This window comes from Chiloscyllium plagiosum, chromosome 5, assembly GCF_004010195.1.
Source record: "Chiloscyllium plagiosum isolate BGI_BamShark_2017 chromosome 5, ASM401019v2, whole genome shotgun sequence".
Taxonomy (NCBI): Eukaryota; Metazoa; Chordata; class Chondrichthyes; order Orectolobiformes; family Hemiscylliidae; genus Chiloscyllium; species Chiloscyllium plagiosum.
In genome coordinates, this window is record NC_057714.1 from 6596761 (window position 1) to 6617405 (window position 20645).

Below are 20645 nucleotides of genomic sequence, written 5' to 3' on the forward strand. Positions count from 1 at the left end.
GTTTCAGAGGACACCTCTGGGACACCCGGACCAACCAACCCAACCACCCCGTGGCTCAACACATCAACTCCCCCTCCCACTCCACCAAGGACATGCAGGTCCTTGGACTCCTCCATCGCCAGACCATAGCAACACGACGGTTGGAGGAAGAGCGCCTCATCTTCTGCCTAGGAACCTAGGTGCAAGCTCCTCAGCCTGACCTGATGGAGGTGTTCTTGACAGAGGTGATTTGGTGATGCAGGGCACTTTTGGAGTGTCCTGAGATGACAATCTCTGAGTGCCTTGTTGTTGCTCTCTCTCTAAGTATGCAGTCATTTTGGGTAGGGTACCTGGAAAGAGGTCAAGGTCACTCAGTCACCACTTGTCTAACTATGGAACGAATGCACCCATGGTTCAAGCAAAGGTGTAATGTTCTCCATTAACTGATTGTTCTTCTGGACCTGGCTCTCCACAACAACCAGCATCTAGTCTATTGATGCAACCATGCACTTTGATGCAGGAATCGCAAACTCATCCTCAGGAAAAACACTTCCTATGCTCCTGGATAGCCTTCAGGAGAACCTCGGGGCATCACTGAATAATTATGCTTCTTTTTTCTGGGCCTCCAACATTTCCAGGGAGGGGCAGGATTGATGGGCAAAGGTTGAGGACTGCGACTACAGAGAAAATATTGCTATCCAGAAGCCTTTTAAATATATTGTCCAGAAACTGGAGTCCAGATGTTTCAAATGGGGGCCAGATCATCCTGGCCATCTGCCCATAAAATTTGATGTTTTTCTCACACATGGATATGCAATGAGTTGAGAAGACTGTATTGCATGGAGAAACCTGGCATGCACCAGAACAGAAGTACCTCCCATTTGTATGTTCACCTCCACGTTTAGTCTAAAAAAAGACAAGATTTTGTTCACAATGATCTATAAAAAAGCTTTCATCGGTTTAAATGCCTCAAGTCGGCCATTCCTCAGCCAAATCGCTTTTCAATAACAAACCCAGACAATCGATCCTCTCAAGGTGCATACGACTGCATTTCTGGTATCATACTTGTAAATTGTCTTTGCACTCTCTCTAGTGCTCCCTATTATAGTGTGGGTATCAATATTGAACATAGTATTCCACAGGCAGTCAAACCAAAGTTCAATGCAAGTTTAGCATAACTTCTTTATGTTTCAATTATATCCCTTTAGAAATAAACTTTTGTGCTAGATTTGCTTTTGTTATGGCCTCATTGAACTATACCTCAACTTTTAGTGATTTGTGTATTTAAACTCCCAGATCCCTTTGCTCTTTTACCCTTTTAGATTCTTATTTTCCAAGTGAAATACGATCTCGTTTTCCTTACTAATATGTAAAACCTAACATCCATCTTTATTGTGATGGAGTCTGTTTGCACTTCAGGAAACTCTCACTTAGAGATGGCACTGTAGCTTCCTTGACAGGAAATATTGACTACACTATGCACATTGGAAGCAGATGTGAAAAGAAGGTTGAAAGAAGTTACTAAGTTAAAGCTACTCAACAATATCACTTCTCAGGAAATTGTCCCAACATTACCAGCAAATTGTTAGAGAGGAGAGGAACTGTGAGGGGGGAGTTGAGCAATTGGGAGATAAAGGGTAAATTTGGATGGAGGTGCTGACCAGGAGTGATGATAAATGGTCAGAAAGGAGAAAACACTCAGTAAAGAGGGGATATGGATTAACATTTGTGAGGGAAAGGGGCAATTGTGTGAGAATGGGTGGTCAGGACTGCAGATAAACTATAAACCACTGGGAGAGAGGTAGGATACTGGGAGAGCTATGTTTGTAATCTGGAAGGAGAGAAGACTAAGAGAGGGAGAAAAGCATTGATGGAATGGGCAGCTGGGTCAGCAAGCGGTGGCTGCAGCAGTCTATGCTTTTAGTTTGGAGCCAGAAGGAGTTACGCTGTATCTGATCTACATTCAAGTAAATACATTTCAAAACTGCAGTGATCCCTTCCACATGCACGCAAATCTGCGCATCCTGAGAAATAGCTGATCCATTAGCAAACAATGTTTCATTCAAGAGTGGTTCCCACTATATGCATATTCAGAAAGATTAATCCCTGTTATAGGAATGGATCCTGGATTTCTTTTTTGATACCTAAACCAATATAACAGGTGCTGCACTGGCTCAAATGCCTGGTATTATGGATGGTCATGCAGCTAATTTAAGGCTGAATACTCAGCACAATATCACTAAGTTTTACATCCATAATTTGAACATGAAATGCAAAATTAGTGATGACCCTTCTTAAAAATAGAGAAAGATAATGAATAGGGATATAATGAAAAATAAATGTCAAGTTCAGTTTTGAGCCAGGTAGATGCACTTGCTACCAATTTAGCTATCTCTGCTATCTCAAATTGTCCTGTCAGTCATAATCTGCCGTCAGAAAATTTCCACTGTTAAGTGACACTTGAAGCTATTTTTCAACTAATGATATAATTACTATAAACAGATTGCATTAAGTATTACACTGGAATTATTACATCACTGGTTATCCTCAGTTACAGATTAATCATGAGAAACTGGCCAGCTGCCAGTTATATGTACCTTTCTAGGAAACCAGTTTTTTTATGCTTAGAAAACACTTCCTATGGAAGCACCTTTAGTAGACCACATTGCATGCTTCTGTAGGAAAGGAAGTTTGCTGTTAATGAATGTGCAATGTGCATGTTTTAGATTTTCTGTTACAGAAAAAAATGCTGTCATGTTGATCTGCAGCTGGACAAAGTCTGACCAATGGGAATATGTATAAGTACTGGACAAATTAATCATTCTCTCTGTGGTACTTTCCCAGATGACCAGTCCTAGTACCTTGTGACATTTGCCACTTCTACCAGTATGCTGTATTTGAGGTGTTTTTGAGGTAGTTTGCAGCCTCCCATCCTTCTATGTCAGCTTAGGGCCATCCAATGACTAGTGGCAGAAGATATATCATGGTGGAGTGTCTACAGAAAACACACTGCTCTTAGACAACAAGAAAGTTTATTGCATGGTTGCAATAAGTGGACTTAGATTCACTCAAGCATAATTACTCGGACCTTAGGGAGCCAGTGCAGACACATCTGCTGCATCCATAATCAAGAGAAAAACTCCTTGTCTTAACATATAGACTGTTTGTGACATAGAATGAGTGAAATTCAGGTAAAATGAACAATAAGTTTTTAGAATATCTTCAAAATTGTCTGTACTCTGTTGTTCTGTCTGTTAATAAAAATATCAACTGATTGCAATAGGGTATTAACTTGCTCAAGTTCAGTCTTAGCATTTACCTTTGAGGTCATCTTAAGAACTGACATCTCCATGAGACCAACTTTGTGTGCTGTACAGAGCTTCTGTAACATTAAATATGCTAGGAAGCATTATGCCTTTGTCTATTTCTTCTCAATGTGCTGATTAACCTTACTGTTATAAAACTATTTTAAATCCGTATAATTTCAATATTGCTTTGAATTTGCTGTTCCTTAAACCTGTATCCTTGAACTCACCCAATGCTGATTTAAATTGAATGACTGCAGAGTTTGCTAGTCCTAGCACCAAAGGAATGTTCCTTTGTTGGTCATCTTTTTAACTCTATTTCCAGAACACAGTATTGAATTTTTCAATAAAGTTTAAATATGATTACCTCTCTTATCTAGTATTACAGTGTTAAAGCTTTTAAAATCTGTTTCCTTCTAACACTGTATTTTTGTATTGCTTACTGGATTTTTTCCCACCTTTGTCAGGATTTCCCCATCTTTTCAATGATCAAACTGATGGATCCCCTTTTTTTCTACAATTTATTGGCTTCTACAGCCATGATGGAGTTTTCCCATTTTGTCCTGGGTAAAATGGACATTTTATTTCCCATCTTTCCTGAAAGATCTCTAATGTTACCTCATAGAGTGTCTGCTCCTCCTGACAGATCCTCCTTTTCTAAGTTCATTGGTTTTTCTCTGTTTTTCTGGCCTACACATCTGCCCCCAGCACTCTTTACCAGCTTCTGAATGATGATTTTGCCTTTGGAGTGCAAAGTTCACCACTTTGCTGTTTCCCCAACTGCTGCTGTCTCTGTCCACCAGTAATCTTGTTCAAGTTGCTGACTGACTGTCTTTGTTTTCTTGAAGCAGTTATGTTCGATTGTGGTAAACTCATTTGCTTAACATAATTTATTTTCTTCTGGATGCTTCTCATCATGGTGGGGACAGATCCACACCATTGCAACTACTTGGCATTTTCTCAGACGACCACTCCTGGTACCTTTTGGAATTTGCCACCTCTACTGCTATGTGGTACTTGTTAAATGTTGTTTGAGGTGGTTCACTGCCACCAATTCTCCTTTTGCCTTTGCTTTGAGCCTGTTCAGTGATTAGTGGGAGAGGATACACCACCATGAAGAAGAGGGACTTTCTTTGATAACAATATACTTTATTGCATAAAACTTAGATAATTTGAAGTATTGGTTCTGAAACGATTTCTGCAATAACTGCTGTGTCCTTGCTGGAGGCTGGATGGTGGGAAATTCTTCAAAATTCAGAGAAAGTTAATCTTCATGTCATTTCTCCAATGCAAAAGCATCTTAAATTACCTCTCCCCTGCCTCTCCAAGCTCCATTCACAAGCATGAGCTAATGACATTCTGTGACATCAAAATTGAAATAATCTATTCAGCTGTTTCTTTTATTTTCCTTTTATGCACTAAATCAAACTACTCACCAAACTTCACCCTGCTTTAACCCTCAACCTGTATCTCTCTGTAGGTTCTCTCCCATCTCGCCCCATGCTGCCTTTGATCCATGATGACCCCTCACCCTGGCTTCCTATTTCAAATAAATTGATGGCCATAGACTTCCCTTTCCTGAATCTCTGCTCTCTGACATTGTACATGGTTTCCTTTGACAAGATTATTTCTATCTCTTTCAAAACCAACAACATCAATCTCTTCCCTAAACAACCTCCCCTTAACCTCTAACCTGGTTTCGCATTCCAAGTTTCTGGAACAACTCATGGTCTTCCAGATCCAAAGCTATTTTTCTGCAGCTTACTGTTTGAATGTTTTCAATTAGGTGTCAACTCTCCTCCAGAGCAGCAGTCTTCAACCAAAGTCATGAATTACACTCTGAGTGATTGCATATTTTCCTCTGTACTCACTTGGTTATATTAACTCCTGGTCCTCCGGATTTAAACTGCACACTCTCATTTTTGGATTTCTTTATGTCTCACCATTTTTGAAAATTTCTTCAAACCTCAAGTCACACCTCCCCATTTCACTTTCACCCAAACCCAAGGCCCACACACGAGAATTCTCTTCCTAACCTCTCAGCCTCTACTTCTTTTAAGACATTCTATAAAATACATCTTTGATCAAGCTGCTCAGCATATATATTTTTCTTATTATGCCTGCATGAAGCTGCATGGGAATTTTTATACGAAAGTTAATACAGAAATGAATGTTGTTATTGGTGACTAATGAGAGTGAGATGTTATTAAAGGATTGCGAAGACATGACTTCACTGATCATGAACTTAAATGATAACTAAATGTCTTAGTCAGTAATTCTGGTGCAATAACTAATCTGCTTTTATATCTGTTTCTACCCTAGGACTACAATAGGAAAAATCTGCAGTATAACAGACTTACTTTGGTTAAATATTTTCCCATATATAGTTCTACGGTTCTTACATTTTTTCAAACATGTAATTCTCCAGTTCATTGTCAAATTGCAGTGTCAGATTATTCTAGGTATTGGCTGTTTCCATGCATAATGAAGCCTAAGCATAAACCTATTCTCCATTACTCTTGCTATATGTTCTAATATTCTTTTGATTTTCTCATATCTCTGTCTCATTCTCTAAACATTGACAGAACTGTGCACAACTCTCACTTAACTTAGATGGTTTTATGAAAATAATAGCGACTTGTGGTTGACTCAATCATCATTTGGGCAGAAAATTAACTCTAAAATATACGTTAATAAGTTGGTTGAAAAATTGCACATTTCAATGGCAGAAAAAGTCAAAATTGAAAATCTAGAATTGCTCAAAACTAGAGTCCAATGTTGCCTCCACACTAAATTCCAGAGAAAAATTCCTTGGTTTGAGTTATGTAAATAACATGACTGACTCCATGAAAATTGCTATCTAAATGGTGCTCTGCTAAGAAGAGGAGGAGGTGGCTTTAATACAGTTAGAGTTTCTAATAATCTAGTTGTTGTTAGCATAGGGAAAGGTATAATTAAAGATTAAAATAAGGATTCATCCCCGACATATCTGGCACACTTTAACAACTCCCTTTTAAGTATAGCTATCATATGAATTTTTTTTATTACTTTCAAATCTTGCATTGAGCCATTGACATCTTACAGGAGCTCATTTATAAAGACAAGAACTTCAAGACTTTGTCCCAAAGAAATTCTTAACAATGAGTCTTGGTAAAGAAGCTATGTTTTTTTTCCATACCCAAAGTCTTCACATGTACACTCCATTATAGTAGAGGGTCACAGATTAATAATCAGTGTCAAGAATGCTAGCCACCTTTTGCCTTTCTACTCTAAAATTACTGAAACCAGTTGAAGTGTCTCTATCGCCACTTGCAGCTTAGTCGAAGAAACTGAGCATTGGCCAAGGTTTGAATCTGGCACCTGTCTAAGTTCTGTACACATGTCAGAGGATGAGGTTGACCTTAGATGCTAGAACAACAGGCAATACAAGCTGGCAGCCCATTTAGACATTGCTTGACTTCTTTTCCTTTGACATCATGGGTTGCCAATTTTCTATCATTAATTTTTACTCCAAACATTATTGTAAACTCTCTGAAAACATCATCCTAAGCCTCTGCCTTCAGATTGGCTTCTTATTGGTTACAAAATCTTTAGCAGCTAAGTACTCAAACTATAAAACTCAATTCCATCTCTCCTCTGAGCAAGGTATACCCTTTTGTATCATTGAACTATTGCCACTGATTTAAAGTTTGCTTTCTTTGAAGTGCTTAAGAGATTCAGCAGATGAACTGTATTCTATGAAGGACTTATTGAAAAAGATGTTCAACACTGCTCTTCCATTTGAAAATCAAAAATTACTCTTTATGCATAAATATCATGCATCAGTAATTAGTCCAAATTTGGGGAAATGTTACCAAGAACTTTATGGTAAGAGAAAATGCCCGCAGGCTAAGTGTGGTTAAAAAAAAAATTAAGATGAAATTTGTGAGGCCAGGTCTCCAGAAATCACATTCAAATGCAAAGATCAATATTGAATGCCAGAAATAATCTAACTTTTTCCTGAATTCCCACCAGAGGAGGTTTTTAGTACCACCGAAATAATTCACAACAGATGCTTAAACTGTTGCAGTTGCCTCTAACGGCATTTTTGAGAATAGAGGCATCCTGTACTGCGAAATAAAAAGAAGCAATGAAGAAATACCTGCATTAAGCAGGCAAAAAATTTCAGCATGTGCTTTGCACAATTCTCTATGCAATAGTTTCTATTGAAATGGATACAGAAACTATAAATATTTCACACCCAAACCGCTGAAGTGCACCTCAGTAAGAGAGGCTGCCCTTTAAACATGCAAGGTCAGGAAATTTTCCCAAGATATTTCAACCTTCCAAACTTTCAGCTATTAAATTACTTGAAAGCATTTTTAAAATTTGTGATAAAGATAAATCTTCTAAAATGTAAATGCTTATATTTATTATTTCAAATTAATGATTCACCTACTGTGCATTTCCAAAACATTGTGTTTATTTAGAATCTAACATTTGTAGTTATTCGTTTCTTTAAAAAAAGTCTCTGTGTATTTTATATTTGTTATGATCCACATAAGATACATAACATTTAAAAGAGATTCAAGCTTTCAGTAATTAGCTGAAAGAGTGACATCGCAAAATTTCACATTTTCAAACCTGTACTGCAACAACAAATGCACATAATGCCGCCCTGTGTATGATCGTGCTATCCAAGAAGCACCTTGGTCCTGGAGGAACGCTGTCTTGTTTTTACTGTATCAGTTGTATATGGTAGAAATGACAAATAGAGGTACTCTTGACTCTTGGCTATGAATGCACTTTTGACGAAACACTATTTTCATTTTGTAGTCAATTTATACTTTAAGCTGGAGAAAGTGAATATCTTTTGTAAAATTATCACCCATCTCACTCTCCATAGAATTATAGTCCTTCAGTTACCAGTGATTTGCCCAATCCCTGTTCTGCCAATTAGTGCCTCTTAGTTACCATTTCTAAGTGACCATCTCAATCTTTGGAGAGTTCCTTAAATTCACCACCCTGACAGTTAAGCCAATTCTTCTTCTCGACTGGCTGAGATGAATATCCTAGAAACCTTAGCTGGCTACAGAGTTTTTCTTTGATATTCACTCTCAGGATGTAAATGTGATTGGTTAGACAAGCATTTATTGCACATTACTAATTGTTCTGGAGAAGGTAGTGGTGAGGTTATGTTTTGATCCACTGCAACCATAAGGTACCGGGACACCACAGTGAGACTAGGAAAGGGGTTCTAGAATTTTGAGCAAGTGACAGAGAAGGAAGAGCAAATTTCAAGTTCCAAGTTAGAGAGTTTGTGACTTGGAGGGGAACTTGCAAATGGTGTTGTACTTGTCCTTCTAAATAGTCAAGGTCGCAGATACATACGGTGTTGCAGCAGGGAGTTTGATGAGTTACTGAAGTGCATGTTGAAGATGGTATAAACTGCAGCTACATTGCAAAGGAGATAAAGGAAGTCAATGTTGAAGATGATTTATGAGGTGTCAATCATAGAGCCATGGAGAAGTACATCACGGAAACAGATCCTTCGGTCCAATTCATCCATGCCGACCAGATATCCTAACCTAATCTAGTCCCATTTGCCAGCACTTGGTCCTTATCCTTCTAAGCCCTTCATAGTCATTTACCCATCAAGATGCCTTTTCAATGTTGCAATTGTATCAGCCTCCACCACTTCCTCTGGCAGCTCATTCCATACACACACTACCGTCTGCATGAAAAAGATACCCCTTAGGTCCCTTTTATATCTTTCGCCTCTCATTCTAAACCTATGCCATCTAGTTCTGAACTTCCCCACCCCAGGGAAAAAGAACTTTATTTATCCTATCCACACCCCTTGTCTTGAATGGTGTTAAGCTTCTTAAATGTTGTTGCACCCATTCGTTATACATTATACTTATGGGGTGGGGGATAGTCATGTGGTGGATGGGGTGGGGGTTGTAAATATTACATGATTTGGCATTGATAGCACATCAGAAGTGTATGGGACAAATAAGGGGGTCTGAAGGGCAACGACTGATGTTGGTTTTCATTTTATTTTCATATCTTTGACTAACTCTCAGTACGTTGAGGACAGTCTTTTGATTGGCTTTCCTCCATGCCCAGCAGCATCTGATCATTTTCCAGGGTTGCCTACTCCTCTGATGGGAAAATTCAGAACTAAGGGACACTGTTTAAAAATCATGGGCCACCCATTTAAAACAGAAGTGAGGTAAAGTTATTTTCTCATAGAGACTCATGAGTCTTTAGAACCCTCTTCCTGAAAAGTTGATGAAAGAATAGACTTTGAATATTTATAAGGCAGAGGTAGGTGAAATCTTGTAAAGCAAAGGGGTGAAAAATTATTGGGGTAGTCACAAATGTGGACTTGAGGTTATAATTAGATCTCATTGAATGGAAAATTAGGATCTAAGGTCTGAATGACCTACTCTTGCTCCAGGCTTCTATGTACTACACAAAACATAGAAGCTCCTCACCCTGAAACAAAATTCTGAACTTCTGAGCCACTGTCTCCAGGTCCCATTTGCAGAGCCAGGAATTGTCTTGACACTGCCCTCCCCATCCAGGAACAACACTCAGCCTCAGAGTCTACACATTGTAAAGTTAGAGATGACTGTAATTGACTCTAAATATGTAGCGCTCCCAAAGTTTGTACTTTCAAATATACCTGTTGGACCATAACTTTGTTCAAATATACACACCTTGATCTCTAACAATCATATCATCGGATTTACCACAGACTACTGAAGTTACCAGAAATTTAATGCTACATTCCCTACCTATATTACAATAATCTTAGTATTATACCAATATAAACTTCATAATTGTAAAACATTTAAGACCAGATAAAATTTTAAGCTAGTTTTTCAAGGATTTCATAAATCATTCACCTAAATTACAAAAGGAGCTCAGAGAATTTCCACAGAATTTCTGGGAAATGTGTTCAAACACATGTTTTAAGAAAAACCAGTCCATAAAAATGAAAATAATTAATTCATTTTAGACAATTAAGTAATTTTGTAAATCATCTCCCTTGTCCAACATCTGCTTTAGAAATGCATTTTAAATATTATACATTATTCAAATTAAGAGATTCAATAATACATAAAAGACTATGAAGACAATTTTAATGTAACTACTTTCATTGAGCAGGAGGCAACTTTATAACCAGATCTCATTTAAACTCTGTTGGGTGAACTAATCATGCACTAATAAAATTGAAATGCAGGACAGGATATGTAGAATTTAGTTCCAAAGAAAACTCACATTGGACTCAAAACATTAATTTGGTTATTCCCTCCACAGATGCTGCTAGACCAGCTGAGTTTCAATAACACTTTCTGTTTCTATTTCAGATTTCCTGTATCTGCTGAACTAAACAAATCTGTGACTTGTTGTGAATCTGTGAATAAAGCAGATTAATGATTTGAATCACATTTTGTCTCACCTTTGCTCAGTCTACTTTCAGAGAGATTGATGCAGCACTAATGCAAAAAAAATCTCATTCCAAACATAAGAGAGATATTATTGTAACCCAGTCAGACAAAGTATTGTGTGAGGAAATGAAAACCAACGCTCAGCAAGCTAATTTGCTCACACCACATGAGGAACAACTGCTGCCACTAAAATAAGAACATAGAGTCATAGAGATAGACAGCATGGAAACAGATCCTTCTGTCCAACCTGTCCATGCCGACCAGATATCCCAACCCAATCTAGCCCCACCTGCCAGCACCTGGCCCAAATCCCTCCAAACCTTCCTATTCATATACCCATCCAGATGCCTCTTAAATGTTGCAATTGTACCAGTCTCCACCACATCCTCTGGCAGCTCATTCCATTCACGTACCACCCACTGCATGAAAAAATTGTCCCTTCGGTCCCTTTGATATCTTTCCCCGCTCACCTTAAACCTGTGCCCTCTTGTTTTGGACTCCCCGACCCCAGGGAAGATACTTTATCTATTTATCCTATCCATGCCCCTCATGATTTTACAAACCTCTATAAGGTCATCCCTCAGCCGCTGACGCTCCAAGGAAAACAGCCCAGCCTGTTCAGCCTCTCCCTATACAAATCCTCCAAGCCTGGCAACATCCTTGTAAATCTTTTCTGAGCCCTTTCACATTTCACAACATCTTTCCGATAGGAAGGAGACCAGAATTGCACGCAATACTCCAATAATGGCCTAACCAACGTCCTGTACAGCCACAACATGACCTCCCAACCCCTGTACTCAGTACTCTGATCAATAAAGGAAAGCATACCAAACGCCTTCTTCACTATCTTATCTACCTGCGACTCCACTTTCAAGGAGCTGTGCACCTGCACTTCAAGGTCTTTGTTCAGCAACACTCCCTAGGACCTTACCATTAAGTGTATAAGTCGTGCTAAGATTTGCTTTCCCAAAATACAGCACCTCACATTTATCTGAACTAAACGCCAACATCTCCATGTCAAAGTCAAACTTGTAATAAGGTGGTTATGTGCAATGTTAGACTTACTTGAATTTTCATTTAAATAGTCAGAAGATGGAAAACCCAATGTTAAAGTCACAAGAATCACAAAAACTTACAGGCATCAATACTGCAGAAGATACTGGCATTGTGGAATTGGGGAGGTTGCCAGGCATGGAGCCTGGCATGGGCTGCCTTTGTCTGTTGTGGAGATGCAGTAATGAAGATAGAGACCCTGGGACAGGCCTGAGGGAACAAAAAGAGGTGAAGGACTTCAGAAATAATTTTATAGAACAGAATGACAAGTAAAACACACAAAGCATCTTAACAAAAACACAATGGCATAATATTAACCCCTCCATGATGGTGGGAAATTATTGGATTAAATATTAGATTAAAGATTGAAATATGTGGCATGTGTATCTGACGAACTGCACATACCGCACACCAGCTTTTTGACATTGGAGGTGTAATGGGTCCTGAGTGTTTTGTTGATATTTTTGTTCCATTTTCTGCCTGGTAGCCTGCCAGTCAGACAGCCTGGCAATCAGCTCAGAGGTAAACACAGCAGCATGTGTTCACACCTCGGGTCTTTGGGGGCACTCCTTCGCAACTGACAGCGAGGAAGATTGGCAATTGGGAAGAGGCTGTGGGATGGTTAGTGACCTCAGGAGGGTGGAGAATGAATTCATCGGAGGAAGAGACACTGTTGCTTCAGTAGAGGATTAGTGTTAATATTGGGGGGAGGATGGGGGATGGGGATGACACTGATGTAGCCAGAAGGATGCTGAAAGCTCCCATCATGAGCCAGGCAGAGCAGTCCCTTTGCTTTTCCATTGAAACTGCTGAGGAAGGCTTCATAGAAATTTGCAGCATGATTTCATTTCCACCAGTGGGCTTCATGACACCTGGGAAACACTGAGAATGGCAATTAATTTAAATCATCCTTCAAAGTGCACCATTGTGGCCCTATTTAAATATGCTAATTAAACATCAATGGCTTTTCGTCAAACTGGGTCATCAACCTTAATTGTATACTCAATTTTCTCTCCACAAATGCTTCCAGATCTGCAGTTCCTATATATTCTGTTTTTTTTAAGTTTTCCAGCATCAACAGTATTTTCCTGTAGTCTTAATATTACCATAGATGGACATTGAGTAGTAAGAATACTATTTCTATTTTAACTCCTGCTTTGCCTCATTTCTTGATGGATGCAATCAAAATTCCTTCTCATGTTTGTTGGCTTTATAATAATACTCTAAACTGAAATATATCCCGTATATAATTGATACATCTAATTAAAACTATGAAAAATCATATTGTTTATTCATCACATGATGAAAGGTACATATCACAGTGAAACATGAGCTTTTCAACACACCAAAGGGAACTCAGCAAGCACTTTTGTTTTCCGTTTATAAAACTAAATAATTTGAAGCTAAATGTTGTGCTAAATCAAGGAAAGTGAGCCCTTTAGTTGATTAATTCTTGACAAATACCCGTTTGTCTTTGTCTCGTACACGCACACCATATCCTTGCACCTCTACTGCTGCGTTTGTTTAACACTGATCTCATCCCATTACTCTTGTTAATGTTCACTCGCACTGTCTTGGAGATGGTGACCTCCTGAAGTGATACAATATATCAAAATAATCTGATTCTATCCATGCCATTCTCCTGCCAATACCTCACCCAAGCGATCATCTTAAATCTATAAGCCTTGACAATGAACATCAGCATGCTATTCAACTGCAGCCAAAACCAAAACCAATTTCATCCACACCCAATGCTATTAAAATTGCAAATTCTAATACTAACAAAGAACAAAACACAGAGCTCAATTTTCAGATTTAGATTCTTCTTAAATTTGGAAAACTTGTTTTTAGACTGCTCGTGACTCCAAACTGGCTGCCAGGTGACTGTCGGTCATTCCTGGAATGTACCAGGTAGATTCATACTGGGTTATTTTTAGGTTTTTATTCAAACACATTTTAGATAACTTTAACAAGATGTTTTTCACAGCACAAACAAAATAACTTTTAATGCTCTTTTCCATCTAAGTAATTGAAAATAATACTTAAAAGCATTAACAGTTTATTGGCATGTGATCAGGTTTGCATAAAGGCAAAAGTTAAGAAAATTACTGGTATTGTTAAAACCAACAGATATGATCCAGGCTGATAGGAGATGACCATGTTTTTGATTGGAAATCTCTTTTGAATGATGGATAACAGAATCACAGAATGGCAACTTCCAATGCAACTGAACCTCAATGTCAATTTTTCAGCTAAGAACAAAAACTGGAGAGGTGCCCTTAGCCACATCATTCTTTATTTGCATTTAATAACAAAATATTTACAACAATGACTATTTTTATTTTAAAAACAGTTACTTATTTTCCTTTATTACAGTTTCATGTTTATTGCTTGATCTTTTAATCCTCCAACTTCCATTTGTCCTTCCCATTGTTACAGTAGATGAGGATGGATGGAATGGCTTACACATTTTTCCCTGACTCATTTGATTACAACAAGCTTTTTTCAAAACATTGAAAGATGGACTTGCCGATCTAATGCATATATTTAACTTTTTACGTGTTGGTTGTAAAGAATTAGCCAGCATGTTTTTCTTGAATTCCTAACTAAGTAAGAAAGCAAGCAGATTGCTCTGAAACTGACCTGAGCCATACATTAAATGTTTAATACAAATCCTGAGACACAACACATACAATCACAACCTAATGTAAATTCAACAGAGTAAAAGAAGTAAGGAAGTAAATTTGGTCAAAAATTAAGTCATGTGAAATAAAAGGTTTACAATTCATGACTGGTTTGATGGTCCAGCAGTTATTTGTATGCATTTGGTTCTCAACCGAGACAATATTTTAAGATGTAGCTGAGATGGCCATTTTTCTTCTAGAGATGTTGCTGTGGAAATTCTGATGGTTTTCCTATAGAATTCTCTGCCTGCTTGCAGATCAGGTCACAGCCAACTCTTTTAGATCGCAGGGAGAGATTTTTGTTTCCACTGCACATATACGACTTGCATGAGTATGGAAGGCAAAACAGATCACACATGACGCAGTGAATCTCAGGGTTAGCCTGGCAAGCAAAGAGCCTCCCCTGCCATAACTCCAGGCTCCTTTCCTCTTGGCTATCCATGACCAGCCCATCAGTACTCAGCCTCCACATGTTCCCATACCCAATTTTTACTTCAGTCTTCAGCTCTCAGCATTACCCCTGAATTCTGGTTTGACACTTTAGTTATCATGCTGCACTGCCCCATGTTGAGGCCATAGTGGTGGTTGACCATCAGTGACATTCCTTCCCTCAGTATCCCATTTCCTTCCATGCCCTCTTATCTCCCCCACACTCTATGATGAGTTTCCTTCCTACACTATTATTGTCCCCTCCGCATCCCAGCTTTCTGCCTCCAATGCCCATAATTAACTTCCCAACTTGCCCACAATAGGGGTGGCCTTTAATAATCTCTCTTGACTGTCACTGAGCTGACTTCCAGAACTGACTGTGGCCTCCACATAACAAAGGAAGGATTAGAATTTAAGAGAAAATTAGCAAGATATGTATAAATATAGTAAAAGCTTCCAAAAGGAAAAGAAAGGAAGAGTACACTTAGTAAGTTTTGCTCACCAAGGGGTGTTAATAATGAGAAAGAACTAAATGTCAGAGACTTTGACTATTTTATATACATCCACATAGAGAAGATGCAAAATGCATACCAAACACATCACATAAGCAGAACTCACAACAAATGTATTACTTTGTTTTGAGTTTTGTAAATGAAAGCTGGTAAATATAATAGTCGTTACTTAACCAATTAAGAGCAAACAAAGGAACATGCTCTTCTGTACCTCGCATTGGACCCACACAGAAATTCATATACAGCATTTCTCAATTATGTGATATGTAGAATTTTTTTTGAATGATTGCACAATTGGGCACCAGTCGCTGAAAAATACTGAGCATGCACCAAAACCAATATAAGATAATTGGTCATGCTTATAATATGGCTCATTTATAATAAAATAAAGCCTTTATCCCACCCACTCCCTGCCTTCAGGACATATATCACTTTTTCCCAGACACTACTAATTTTGAACAAGAGTCATTAACTCTGCTTTCTGTCCGCAGAAGCTGCCAGACCTGCTGAGTTTTTCCAGCAATTTCTGGTTTTGGCTCATTTATACTTACTTGTGTGACATACATTCATATGCAGGGACCCTTCTTTGTCAACAATGGGAACATGTTCAAGTCTTGCACCTCTTTTAAATTACTAGAAACCTCAGGAGCCTATAGTTCCCCATTATTTTGTCTGTGGCAAAGCCTTAGCAAATCAGAGATGACTTGTCAAACAACAGTACTCCTCCTGTAATATAAATTACCTTAATAATTTGACATTTGGTATTCTTGTATATGTCCTCATGAGTGTGAGCTGAAAGGCTTGAACAATCTGTCCCTCCTTTCAGCAATGCTTAAGTTCTATACTAGCAAGCAACATTTTAAGAAGCAAATTAATCGAATGATGCCATGCCCTCTGAATAAAGAATTACTTACACAATTCCACTTTTTAAAGTGTGTAGCATGAATCAGAGCTAACACAAATTACAGGTAAGTGATAATTCAAATAAAAATGGAAATTTTGTTTGATATTGTCAATTTAATAGAGAAACGTCTTATACAACTGTAAGCAAACACATTAAACCTCTCAGTGATATGTGGCGCTATGTGTTGGACAGGTCCACAACTTACTGTTCTTTGTACATGAGGATAGAACAGGAATCCTATCCAACAACAGTATTCACCTCCAGGCTTCACAGCTACTTCTGCTAAGCCTCTCTCTGTAGTTATTGACAGACTGATGGTATAGTTTTCTTGAGTTCTTTTCCTATCAACCATACAATAAGCTGGTTCACGCTTGTCCACTTCAGGAACTCAGCCAACACCTGACAGTCTATCAGTTATTCTTGCACCTTTCCAGGTTTTAGATCTTTTTTAGCCAGTTTGCAATGTACTTTCATGTATTTCTATGCCTTTTTCACCAAGCGGAAAAACTGACCACCTCCTCTTTCTTCCCACAAACCCTTTCTGTGTTCCTCTTTCTATCTCTGACCACTTTGTCTTCATGTCTGCATCTGTGCACCAATCACCCTCATCCTCCAAATCCTTTTTTTGAAGCTCTCCTTTGTGTCTGCCAGCCACACAGATTTTTTCTAAATTTCCTTCCTGCTAATGCTTCCAAGTCAAGGATCCTCAGATTAAAGTTTTCCTTATTATCCCAGAAAATTACAATTGCTTTTTTTAACATTGACACAAATTCTAAAAACTGTATTCTTTCTTTCGAAAATTACAGATATAATATGACATTTTACATTAATTAGAAATCATCCTTACTGTCCTGGTTCCAGGACAAAGCTTATCTGACATTGGAAGTGAGAGAGGGGAATAAAATCGTACAAGCCTGAAATCCTTACATTTGGCCTATTTTGCTGCAACTTGTGTTTTTGCACTCCTCCTTCATGACAATGTCTTCCAATAGTATACCCACAGAGAATGGCATACTCTAAGCACTAACAGGGGACAGGGGGAGGGGGAAGAGAATTGATGGAACCATATCACTACCTCAAAAGGAACAAGAAGTAAGTCCATGTCTGTGTCAGCAAAGTGCCAACAAAAAAACAAAATCACTGCCAAAGATCCAGCTACAGAAATTGCTACTGAGACTTGCCACATTCCTTAGGCTCACAAAATCCTCAGCCCTGACTGTTTGGTAACAGCTGCACCTTTTAATTCTCAGTTTCATTTACTCAGAGTCTCAATGTAAAAACAGAACTGCTGGCGTTCAATGTAGAGATTGTACTCAGGACTACACAGGTCAGGTGAGTATCCCACTCTCCATGAGTGGAGAAGTTGATATCACACCCCTTTGTTTCCTAATCTGTATTTTTTAATGCAACACTCGTGCTTGGATTTTAGTTTCCTGTTCTGCTGAATATATTTGAAAGATTACCATTGGGAAATAAATTAGACAGTCCCTGAGATCAGGTCCAGGAATGCAATGATAATGAGTCTGATCCCAGAGAATGAAATGCAAGCAGCACACCCCTTTTGTGCTGCTTACTGTTTAGCATGATTCCTGTATGCACCTAGTACCAAGCCGGCTGTCACCCACATCAGTAATGGACTCAAAATTGGAACTTCCTGTCAGCAAATAAAGCAGGGCTTTTCCCCGAAACGTCGAATTTTCTGCTCCTTGGATGCTGCCTGACCAACTGTGCTTTTCCAGCACCACGCTCTTGGGACCAAATAAAGCCAGCCTACACAGTGTAAAGTGAAGGGCCTTTGTGGCACAGTTGTATTGTCCCAACCTTTTTAGCCAGAAGGCTCGAGTTCAAGTTCCACCTGTTCCAGAGGTGTGCCATAACACATCTGAACAGGTTGATTAAAACAAATTGTAGAGTTTCTGGTTTGCAATCAATAATTTGCTGATTTTTAGGTGGTTCGAATCACCCCCAGATCCCTGGTTCTGACACTATACTTATTAAGGGGATGTGAAATGAAGAAGACAGTAGACAGGTATTTCAGGGCAAAAGAATCTCCGTGCTTACTTAACTACAAAAAAAGTAAGTAAAATACAAGAAATAAAAAGGCAATTGCGATAAAGCAGTTAAATTGACACAATTATGCAGAAAACAGTAAGTGGATTCATTAAACAGAGGTTAAAACACTATTCAAAGCTAAGCAGCAGTTTTAATCACAGACACTTTCTTCAGGCTTCCTACCCTTGGGTTCCCTGCACTCCTTCCCATCCCTGCTAGCTAGGTTGAAAACATTGGAATCTCGGAAGTTTCAGCTCATCACTGGGGAAAACACAGTTTAAAGTGCACCCAGTTGCCATCATTTCTCTTGGTTTGGGACAAGCCTGTTTCAGGAAGCTCTTGTTCGGATAGAGCTTGGTTGACCTCCTACCCTCGCGGATGTCCTTTGTTGCGATGATGCTCTTGGCTTGTCTTCCCGGCTCAGCTTCTCAGTTTGGCCTCTCAGGTTCTTAGTTCCAAAGCTGCTTGTTGGGGCCTGTGGGGAAGCTGTTTTTGCAGGAGCTTGATGTTGGAAAAGGCTCTCCCTCTCCCCCAGATCAGGGCTGGCAATTGTACAGACTGTGAGCAACATTATCTCCTCTCAAATCTGGATTTGATTACTGAGCTGTTGTTCTTCATCTCTGGGCTGAATGAACTGCCTGATTACTGGACAAGGTGTGAATGGTTCTCCAGTTAAAGTGAATAGGTTTCCGATAGTTTTGAATGTCCAGTATTTCTCTTGGATGGATGAGGTTAAGGTTTTACTGGTAGTGTGACGGCCTTCACATTCGAAGGCAAGTAGGTTTGCATGTAGTGCAATGGTGTGGAATGTTCAGGATCTGTGTCCCAGTAAGCTGATTAAAAGTTGAATCGTTTTGCATTTTTATAGGCTCCAGAATGTCTCAGTTGTTTGGTGTGCTGGCTGTTGTTCATTGTCTTTAGCTGAGCCATTTAAAGAGGTCTTCCTTCAGCTTTACGAGCTAAAACCCTGCTCCAGACAGCTGCCCCTAGGCTTGCATGATTGCCTAGTCTGTCTCAGCCAGAGAGCTCAGTGAATCTTAGTTCAAATGTGTGTGTGTATGGGGGGCGTTTTTGTGGGTGTGTGTGTGTGTGTGGGTGTATGGGGGTATGTGTGAGTGGGTGTGTGTGTGTGAGTGCGTGTGTGTGGGTGAGTGTGAGTGTGTGTGAGAGAGCGTGTAGGACAAAGTCATGTCCTAAATTCAGAGGGTTTTAGTCCAGGGTATCTGACGTGGAGTTTTGGCCCACCTTACAATATGCACACTGCTTAAAGTCTACTTGCATCTCTTAAAGTGAAAATTCAATTTGGCTGGACCATGTGATAAGAGCCATGCAGAACACAAGTCTGGGGCATGGGAAAAAGTAAAACGTGGGACCACAGTGGACAGCACACGCTTTAAGGCTTTCATGATGTAGAGGTGCCGGTGTAAGACCAGGGTGGACCAAAGTTAAAAATCAGGATTAGAGTGGTGATCAGGTTGCTGATGAAGGAGCAGCGCTCTGAAAGCTAATACTTCCAAATAAACCAGTTGGATTACAACCTGACATTGTGCGATTTTTAACTTTAAGGCTTTCATGCACTGCGCTGGAGGTTTTGGGGAGGAGTGCAAAGTAAGAGAGATCTCTTATGTCACAGAAACCAGGATTTTCTTTTGGAATATAACGAGAAGGCACTTCACCCTCGTACAATCAGCAATGCTGTCAGCCTCACACTTGGATCTGTGAGATAAATATTGCCAGTTATTGAATTGCAAGGGTTAACCATCTAAACAACACGACTTGACACTCTTCCCTGTCTTTGCAGAGATAAATGCACAGCAAGAGGTAGCAGGAGCTAACCAGAGGGATCCAGTGCATGTTTTAATTACCATGGAGGTGGCAGTACCAACCATTATTGGAACAGCCATTTGTTACAGACATTACGGCACGGTGGCACAGTGGTTAGCACTGCTGCCTCACAGCGCCGGAGACCCGGGTTCAATTCCCGCCTCAGGCGACTGACTGTGTGGAGTTTGCACGTTCTCTCAGTGTCTGCGTGGGTTTCCTTCGGGTGCTCCGGTTTCCTCCCACAATCCAAAAATGTGCAGGTCAGGTGAATCGGCCATACTAAATTGCCCATTGTGTTAGGTAAGGGGTAAATGTAGGGGTATGGGTGGGTTGCGCTTCGGCAGGTCGGTGTGGACTTGTTGGGCCGAAGGGCCTGTTTCCACACTGTAATGTAATGTAATCTAATGACAGGTGGTGTGTGAGGAAGAGGAGGAGTGGCAGCAAATGATACAGCTTCTTTCTGC

General features: G+C 39.5%; 1 protein-coding gene across 7 annotated transcripts in view; it reads right to left on the reverse strand.

Annotated features, from left to right (window-relative positions):
* creb5b (cAMP responsive element binding protein 5b) overlaps nucleotides 1-20645 on the reverse strand; it is a 455445-nt gene that overhangs the window by 152590 nt on the left and 282210 nt on the right. For all 7 annotated transcript variants that reach the window (XM_043689528.1, XM_043689526.1, XM_043689527.1 and 4 more), the window contains one exon: nucleotides 11860-11986. In XM_043689528.1, the coding sequence (XP_043545463.1) occupies nucleotides 11860-11986 (127 nt within the window). The remainder of the gene's footprint in view (nucleotides 1-11859; nucleotides 11987-20645) is intronic.